Source organism: Corapipo altera, unplaced genomic scaffold (assembly GCF_003945725.1).
Source record: "Corapipo altera isolate COAL_440 unplaced genomic scaffold, ASM394572v1 113, whole genome shotgun sequence".
In the NCBI taxonomy this organism is placed as follows: domain Eukaryota; kingdom Metazoa; phylum Chordata; class Aves; order Passeriformes; family Pipridae; genus Corapipo; species Corapipo altera.
The window spans coordinates 11838842-11848086 of NW_020884895.1; the positions used below are offsets into that span (position 1 = coordinate 11838842).

General features: G+C 51.2%; 1 protein-coding gene across 2 annotated transcripts; it reads right to left on the reverse strand.

The window, feature by feature from the left end:
- Positions 1 to 2772: 2772 nt before the first annotated feature.
- On the reverse strand, positions 2773 to 9155 carry SUCNR1 (succinate receptor 1). 2 transcript variants are annotated; one of them, XM_027647269.1, is made up of 4 exons: positions 9146 to 9155; positions 8183 to 8286; positions 6092 to 6522; positions 2773 to 4694 (listed from the first exon to the last, which is right to left on the reverse strand). In XM_027647269.1, exons 3-4 carry the CDS (start codon positions 6092 to 6094, stop codon positions 3744 to 3746), a joined length of 954 nt encoding a protein of 317 aa, XP_027503070.1. In that variant the 5' UTR covers positions 6095 to 6522; positions 8183 to 8286; positions 9146 to 9155; the 3' UTR covers positions 2773 to 3743. The 2 variants fall into 2 exon arrangements, with proteins under 2 accessions (XP_027503070.1, XP_027503069.1); XM_027647268.1 differs by lacking the exon at positions 9146 to 9155 and having other exon boundaries at positions 8183 to 8655.
- Positions 9156 to 9245: the final 90 nt, after the last annotated feature.

Consider the following 9245-nt stretch of genomic DNA (forward strand, 5'->3'; position numbering starts at 1 on the left):
GACTATGTCAGGAAGTGAGGCAAGAGCACAGGAACGGACAAAGCAGCAGTTAAATGTTCCACTTCACTTATGCAGGTCAACACCATGGTAAGACATGGAACACTGAGAGGGAGATGAGTCTAATAGGCACCTTACCCTGCAATCAGTCACCTGCAATGCCCTGCCCTCAGGTGTTCCTGTGCTCAGGTCAGACCCTGATGCTGCTGATCCAAAAGCTGCGTTGAACAGACATGTCAAAGTACACTTGTTGAAGTGTGTGGTGCTGCCCACCTCAGGTGCTGCCCACGGACCTTGGGGGGCTGCTTGGGTGACAACACTTCACCAGCCAAAGGGGGGTGTTGGGCTGGCACAGAGACTCCCCAGAGTGTAAAGTTCCTCCTGGGTTCCAGGAAGATTATTGAGCTTAAATATTTTTAGGAAGTAGAACCCAAATTGAAACCAAGCAGAAGTTAGCTGAATTAATGTCTCCATTGCTGCCAGCATCAGCAGTTACACTTTGAATGGCCATGTGCCAGTGACATGGTGGGACACACCAGTGGGACTGAGAGGGTGTCAGCTCACCCGAGATGTCCAGGGCTGAACAGGCAGCCAGTCCTGGTACAGCACAGTGCTGAACCCATGGCCCCTGTGGGCACTCCTGCTCTGCTGGAGAGATCTTAGACATCATTTTTAAAATAATGCAGAGAGGGGGCTGCTGTGGCACAGAGCACTGTGGAGAGGTGGGGGGCAAGGAGCCTGTCCCCAGAGCAGCACCACCGAGGCAGCAGCAGGGCAAGAGGGGATGGGAACAAAGGCAAATCCTGGAAATACCCTCTAAATGTCAGGAAAAACCCTGCAGGACGTTTTACACATTCCGAGCTGCAGACGAGCTGAGGTTTTCCTGGGTTTGGAATGAATAAAAAAGCAGATCCATGTGTTTTCCAGTGGGTGTGGCGCTCGTTGCGATTTCCCTCCAAAGGCAGGTTCCCGCAGCTCCATCCCCTCCAACCAGGCATCTACTGGAGAACATATCTCCCTGTCACACTGACTTGTCAGGAGCCCAAAGTAATGGCTGAAAGCAGCCCAGTGTCCTGGCCCTGTGTTTCCCGGGAAAGTGGCTGCTGGGCTGGGCAGAGCTGAGGGCAGAGCTGAGGGCAGAGCCGAGGGCAGAGCCGAGGGCAGAGCTGAGGGCAGAGCTGAGGGCAGAGCTGAGGGCAGCACGGCCCCTCGCCCTCCCCACAGCTCATCCCAGGAACAGTTATTTTTAGATCACTTACTGCCACTAAAACATACTTGGACTATTTTCAGGCTGACTCACAGCTGAATTCCTGTTCTGGAGGCATTTCCAGTCCCCACCCAAAATAAGGGAAGACAAAACAAAATGAAACCAAAAAAATCCTGGCTGGTCCCAAACCAAAGCCCAGAGCATGTGTCCAGCTGTGCCAGTGTCCAGAGTCCAAGCATGGCTCTGCCCAGGGGGAGACCTGTACCCACAGCCCATCACCCACACCCACACCTGCACTCAGCTCAGACCTGCTTAGCATAGCTCAAGTGAACCAGATTGTGTTTTGGGGCTTTCTTAATTCAAATTCTTTCGTGTACTACTCAGGAATAGAAGAATTAAGCAGAGAGGAGCATGCATGTGGAACTCAACATAGAGTTTTTTATTCTATTTGATCACATTTTTAATTGCAAGACTAGCAACGCCACAGTAAACTGTGTAATGACCAGAAATTTCACCCATAAGTTTGGGGAAATGAAGGTCATGGAGACTTTAGAGGCTGCCACTAAACCAAAGGTACAAAGCAGGGCTGTCTCAGAGGGGGGGGAAGAGATCAGAGGCCAGCAGGTCTCTCTCTGGAGCTCCCCAGCTAAAGAGAAGGTGCCGTGATGTGACTCATGCAGGTGCTGGGGCAATAACAGCATCTCTGTCAGGGAACCAGGTGATGGAGTGCCGGGAGCTCTGCTCAGCAGTGCTGGGCTCCCAGGGGCACAGGCACCAGGCCTGACTTTGCACCTTTCTGCTCATGGATCTTTGGTATATGTTGACAGAAGGAGCATGTATTTGGAGACGATTATCTGTGGGTACCCAGCCAACAGGGAACAGCTGTGGGGTACATGCCACGCTGGTTTGTACACAGGCAGGTATCCTTAGTGACTCAGCCACTTGGAGCAGATGACTCTGCTCACCTCTGTGGACACAGCAAAACAACTAATTGAGCATATTAATGCACCAGAACTGTCACTACACATTGTTTATGAAGAGAAATCACCTCCTGGCCATCGATACCCAGGCATGGGATGCCACGTGCTGTACAGACACATCTCTGGAGAGGGCAGTGGCAGCCAGTGTGCCCGTGGCTCCAGCCCCTGCCTCAGGGCTTGGACTAGACTCGTTGGGCAGGACAGCAGAGCAGGACCCAGGCAAGGCCAGGGCAGTGACACCTGGATGCTGTTGGGCTGGCAGTGCCTCCTGTTCTAGCAAACCCAGCCTTGAGCAGGATGTCTAAACTGGCAAAGTAACTTGAGCTTCTGCATGGCTGTTTCTGTGCTAAAAGAACCAAAAGCAAAACTGTTTCTTCTGGATTGCTGCCAAGAGCCCAGAGTGACCCCCCTGGCAGGCACAGCACTGCTGCTGGGAACCAGCCCCTGCTCTGGTGACGCTGTGACGGGACCGTGCCGAGGCACAGGACCGTGTGACACGGACCAAGGCAGAGGGTGAGGCTTCAGGGACACTCCAGAGATCAGCAAATAAAGTGAAACAACACAAAAGAGACATTTTCTATTTTTTCTAGCAGGATGCAGGGTTTATTATCTGGGGCTGCTGTCTCTGGCACAGTGAAGCAGTTGGAGATAATCGACACATCAGAGAGAGCTGAACCCAGGGTGACCTGGATGGGACCCAGCGGGTGTCCTGTTCCCTGTGCTGTGGAGCAGCGAGTCCCCAGGCAGGGCTGGGGGCTCCTCATCTCCTGCAGGGATGCAGGCAGGGAAGGGGGCTGCCTACACCCTTCCTGCACCCTGTCCCCACTCCCTCCAGGCAGCTGCTCCTCCAGCCCAAACTCCTACAGGGTCATTATTCCATTGATCTCTTCCCCCTTTCCATCTGAACGTGGGACAGTCCATTGGAGAATAAGCTGTGCTGCTGATCGATCCCACAGGGATGTCAGGCAGGGACTGGCTCCTTGTTAGCTCCTGGTTTATTAGCAGAACCGCTAATGAAGTCTGAACTCTAAGGTCCAAATTCTGCCTCAGGCCATACATTCTGCTGGCACTTATAGACAACTACATTAAAGTTAGGTAGCTCCATACTCTGCTAAGTGACTGTGAGAATGGCCCTGTGAGCTTGCCTGGCTGTCCTGCTGAGTACAAAGACACATTCGTTTTAGCCCATCCCTGTTCCAGCCCAGCATCACATCATGGCTCACAAAGCAGTTATTTGAGAGCAGTGTGTTTGTCCCTCCAAGAGCTGACTTGATGGTCTTTTGTTTACAATATTGATGTGCTGGGGGGTATCGTGCTCCGAGAGCAGGGTCCTCCTGTACTGCTGGGAGTGAGCACCTCTCCTGGTCTGCTGGAGGCAGCTCAGCAGCAGGTCTCCTGTACAATAAGGTAACAGGTGCATTTCCAGGAACACAATCAGCTCACACTTATTCTATAGCATAAATAAGGTTATCTAAAAAAAAAATGGCACATGACTGATTGTTCTCCCTAGGGAGTTCCCTCCCTGCCGTCTCCCACTACCAGGGGCTCTGCTTCCTCACTCACTTCCTGGTGACCGTCAGCCTGCGCAAGAGCTGCCCTGTTTTGGCCATCAGCATCTCTCTGAAGTGGTCACCCATGAGGAAATAGAAAACAGGATTAATGGCACTATTTAGAAAGGCAATGGGTCTCGTGATGACGTAAATGGTGCTGATGATGCCCTGCGTGCACTCGGGGACGTTCAGGGCCGGGATTCGGGAAGCGAGGCGGACGTTGCGCATGACGTGGTAGGGAGTGAAGAGCAGGGAGAAGATCGCCACGGTGAGGACCACGAGGGTGAGAGGCTTCTTGAGGGTCAGGGGAGAGCTGAGTTGCTCACTCCTGTTTTTAAGAAAACGAACCATCTTCACGTAGAAGCAGCACATGATCAAGAGAGGGATGAGGAACCCAAAGACAGTCAGGAACATGCTATAGATGAGGTTTTCTGCGGGGTCTCCAGAGCTCGCATAATCAAGACACTTGTAATTATTGGCAGGTGTCAGAGGCTCCAGGAAGTGCACCAGCGGCAGCAGCTCCAGGATCACCCCGACCCAGATGGCAACGGACACCAGGACAGCTGTTCTCCTCTGCTGAAGGACGTGGTCCCTGAAGGGGTGTTTTATGAGCATGTACCGGTCAACGCTGACAGCAGTGAGGAAGAGGATGCTGCTGTACAGGTTGGCATGCAGCAGGAATCTGTTGCTGTGGCACAGGATGTCCTGCTTTGCCCACTGATCGTGGGAGTAGCTGTTCACCAATGCTGGCAGAGTGCAGAGAAATAACAAATCTGATAGGGATAAATTGAACAGGTAGATGTTGCCACTTTTCCATTTTTTCAGGCAGAAGATATAGCCAAACACCGCAATGGTGTTTCCAATGAAGCCTAAAATGAACTCAAGGGTATACATGGTGGAGAGATAATACTTTTCTAGGACTCTATTTGTCAACAAGGAGTCACTGGTCTCATTCACAGCCTGGAAAGTTAAAAGGAAAAAAAACCACAAGAAATGAATAAAAGAACATTTACATGTTTATATTGTTGCTGTAATCGGTGAATACATTCTCCAGTTTCATTCCAGCCTTCATGGGTTACTTGACCTGAAAGAATGTCTCTCACACATGGAATTTGCACTTTCAGCCACTGACCAGAGTTATGGAGCAAGATGAAAACTTGCCTGAGCAAAGACCTGTGTGAGGAGTTTGAAGTAAGAGCAGCACCTGAAGGCACCTGCCACGATGTGCCAGCTGCTGCTTGGCCAAAGCCATAGCAGTGCCAGCAGCCAGGAAAGTGAAGCCAGCCTGTCAGTGCCCTGTCAGTGCCCTGGCTGGAAGTCATCTGCCCCCGTTACCCAACGCCAGCCCCATGAGCCCTCACTCATCACCAAAGCAGAAGTTCTCTGTCAAGGCTTATGAAGGATGAGCTCATTAGCAGCAGTGAAGACACACTGACAACACTACTCGGAATTCATTAGGAAGTCAGGAGAGATGTGTTTATCAAATTAACAGAACCATTAGTCGTGTGCTTTGCACAGTTTTGCTGGTAGCTGGGTACCAGAAAGGCACGGGAGATGGAGTGTCTCTCCTGTGCACTCTGCCAAAAGCTTTCTAGGAGTTGCACCATGCACGAGCTTGCCTGATGACAAATTTTGCTTTCTTTCTAAAGGTTGGTTGAAAAAAACCCTTTCAGGACAGGGAAGGAAAGAGAGCAGGATCTCAAGTGCTCACCCTGCTTCCTCCTCAGCAAAGCCCACGCTGCAGGGAGCTGCAGGACACAGCTTTCAGTGAAAGCTGAAAGTAAAGTGTCAGCAAACAATTAGAAAGCAGGGAAAACAAAATGCTAGAAACCAGGATATAGATCAAAACTGAACTCAAGCTAAGGTTAAAGCATTTTCCAAGGTGTTCTGGTGTCCACAACCTGTTCACAGGTCTCTGCCCTCAAAGCACCATATTTCATTTTAAAGGTAGATCATGAGGCAGAACAAAGCACAGCATACCCAAAACTTAATAAAGTTACCTCCAGCAAGTCTCTACACCTCCTCTGTGCCCTGCAGGGGACAGAAATGCTACGGAGTGCTCACTCTGCTCAGTCACCTCAGCTGCAGCACCCACCGAGCCCTGGCTGCTCCACTCTTGAGGAGAAACTCAACACCTGAGTGAGGTTTTAAATCTGGAAAGCACAGCACGGACATGATCACTCCAAATACCAATACCAATTTACAGGTTCCTATATTGACAGATACATCGATTTAGGCAGTTGTTAGGAAAAGGCTGACGGATCAATGTTAAGGTAAGCAGGTAAGGCAGTTAAAGGTTCGCTCAGAAACGGGCTCGCCAGAGGAACAGAAGAGGCTCCCCAGCAGCAGACCCTTACCATCGCCAGGGCTGTGGGTGCTGCCTCCCCGCCGGGCTCCAGGATCCAGGGGTGCAGCCCCGCTGCCGTCCCGCCGAGTGCGAGCAGGATTTAATCATTAATGAGTCAAGGCGGAGGCAGGAGCTGTGTGGCTGAGCAGCTCAGGGGGCAGTGGGAGGGTGGGGCTGCTCGATGTGCGCCGAGGGAGCTGCAAATAACACTTCCACCTCACAGGGATCCGCTGGGAAACTGCCCGGGGCGGATGGAGGCGTGCGGAGGGAGAGGGCACTGCTCCCCACCCCATGCCCTGGGAGATGCCCGGGGGCTGCAGGAGGGCAGAGCTGGCGGCTCGTTCCCTGCTCACACGCAGTCACCTTCAGCCCTGGAGCAGCCTCTCCTACTGCACCCAGAGACCGACACAGCAGCTGCCGCAGCTCAGCGACTTCCCACAGCTCGCAAACCGATTAAACAATACATTTAATTCTATTACGGCGGAGCACTAAAGAAGAGCACTTAGTTTTCATAAGCAACACATCACCACTCCAAAGCTCGCTGCTTCATTCAGCATTGTGAGATAGAAATTATTGGTAAAGATGAAAATACAATAAATACTGCTAGTGCAGAATGACCCAGCTCCACAGTGATTGATGCTCCTGCACTATCTCATTCCACCCCCACCAAAGGCAGGGACACCTCCTACTAAACCAGGTTGCTCCAAGCCCCATCCAGCCTAGCCTTGAACACCTCCAGGGATGGGGAAGCCACAGCTTCTCTACCTTTTTTTCCCCCCCCTTCCCCTTTATTGTGATGTATTTCACTGTTAGCAAACGTTAACCCTATTAAGAGAGAAAAAGCTGTTGTAGCTTTTTTATGCAGACAAGGCCAACAGATCAGCTCATATTTAAGAGTTACAGAAGCTGATTTAAAATCCCAACACTAATTTAAAGCTGATTTAAAATTCCAATTTAAAAAGCCAACCCTGGCTTCTCATTTACCAGCTTTTAAATATATTGTCCATTCAGGCAACTGCTGTTGCACTGAAGGATAAAGTGGGGCTGAATAAATGGAGCGTTTCTTCCTTCCCACTGCAGTAACATCTCAGAGAACTGGCGAGGGAGCAGGAAATGCTCCTTAATGTCCTTTCAGTAAGTTTACATTTGTGCCACATTTACAGCTCTGTGGCTGTTGCATCGGCTCATTGTGTTTCTGAGCACAGGTTTCTAACCCTTGGTTATTCTGAGGCTCTCCCAGTCACATGAGCTGGCACCTGTAATTCCATTGCCTTCAGACAGCTCTATCCCTAAGGAACACCCCATTTGGGAGTCTCAGCAGAGGTTGCCAGAGAGGTCTGTGCCCAGTGCTCCCTGCCTGGTGCCATGGGCCATGCCAGCAGCTCCGGGCACTGCTCCTGGCACAGCAGGCTGCAAATGTGCTGTCCTGCTGGGAAGGGTTCAGCGAGGGCCAACCTCAGCATGAGGACCCAGAACAGAACCCAACAGCTCAATGGGGTAACTTGTAACAGCAGCACTGGGGCCCCTCAACGGGCCCAACAGCCGGGCTGAGCACACCAGCAGGAGTTCCCTGCATTTCCCAACAGGGAACAACCCAACCACCAGCTCCAAAAACACTGAAGACCAAAACGACTGCCAGCTTCTGTTTCTTGGGCGGTTGTTGGTTGGTTTGTTTGTTTGTTTTTAAACCAGTGTAGTACTTAAAAAAGTTAAGGGCTCTTAAGCAATGGATACTGATGAAGCCCTGACTGCTGCAGGTGCTTTGGGAATGATTTATTTCCTCTTCCACTCACGAGTGTGAATTCATGCTCTTCATACACCTGCCCCTGCACCATGTTTGTACAGGTGACAGGGGAGCTGGAGAGTCTGTAACCAGCCTGCCTGTGCTTGGGCATCCTTGGAGGGTTTGATCTCTGAGAGTGGATCTGCTCCTCTGTGAGCTCCATGTGGGGCTGTGAGCTCACAGAGGATGGCAAGGCTGAGCTTAGTCCCTGACTGTTGGGAGACAGACCAAAGCCTTCCCTTGGGGTGGGAGACAGACCAAAGCCTTCCCTTGGGGTGATCTGTCCTGTTTTCTGGTGTAGATAAATGAGTTACTTACTGCAGCTCCAGCCTCTCCTGCCAGTGATGCCAATGGTGCAGCTTTCACTGTCTCATTTTGTACCACACCAGGCAGCTCCAACCCCAAAAGTCTATTTTAGGGATCTAAAAAAACACATACAGTCCAATCAATCATGAGTCCATAGTTAGGTGCTGATACTTAAAAGACATTTACCTCTGGTTCCAAGAGAATCCTGTAGAAAACACGGAGCAGGAGGTTGGCAATTTTTGGCTGGCATTGTTGTTTAGAACATAAATTTTCCTTCTGCCTCACAGGCGGGTATTGAGCACTCCCATGTCCCTGATGCAGCCACTGCCTGAGCACAACAGAGAGAACAGCGTGGCCAGGGAGGGCACCCCAGGTTTGCTCCAGCTGGGCTGCACAGGTGGGTCCAGCACCCCTGGAGGGAGGCAAAGCCAACTTACCCAAGGCAGTCTGGGAGACAGCAGTGCAGCCTGCTGAGGGATGCCTCGTGGGCATGTCTCCTCCAACACAAACATCTTCTCTAAACAGTCTCTCAAGCAAGGCTTTGTCTGCCATATATCTGGAAACCCCAGCTGGGCTCATCCCATTAGCATTTACATCCCAGAAATGCCCACCCCAGGCAATATTCTTGTGGACATGACCCTAACACTGTATAGAAAGTAGGACCAAAGGCGTTACTTAGCAAAACCCCACAGCCAGACTTCCTCAGGAATACTGAGAGGCTGTTAATTGTTTTCAAGTGTGAGAGAAATAGAGCTCCAGTGGAGATTCCTGCTGCCAGCAGGTAGGAGCCCATTCCATGGATGAGTGTGGGATGTGCTGGCAGTGCTGCAGAGAGACCCAAGAAATACCTTCCAAACACACCGGGAGTGAGCACACGAGCACGTCCAGAGGGTGTGCAAGTGTGCAAAGGGAGATCTACTCAACTCCTGCTGTTTCCCTCCTCAGCAGCCCCACCACAACATCACCAATATTCACATTAACAGTAGCAGCAGAAACAAAACATCTCCCAGAGTTTGCCCTGGGCTGTCTGCAACAGCCACCCTTTGGCTCCAGCACACCTGCTATTGCTTCCTGA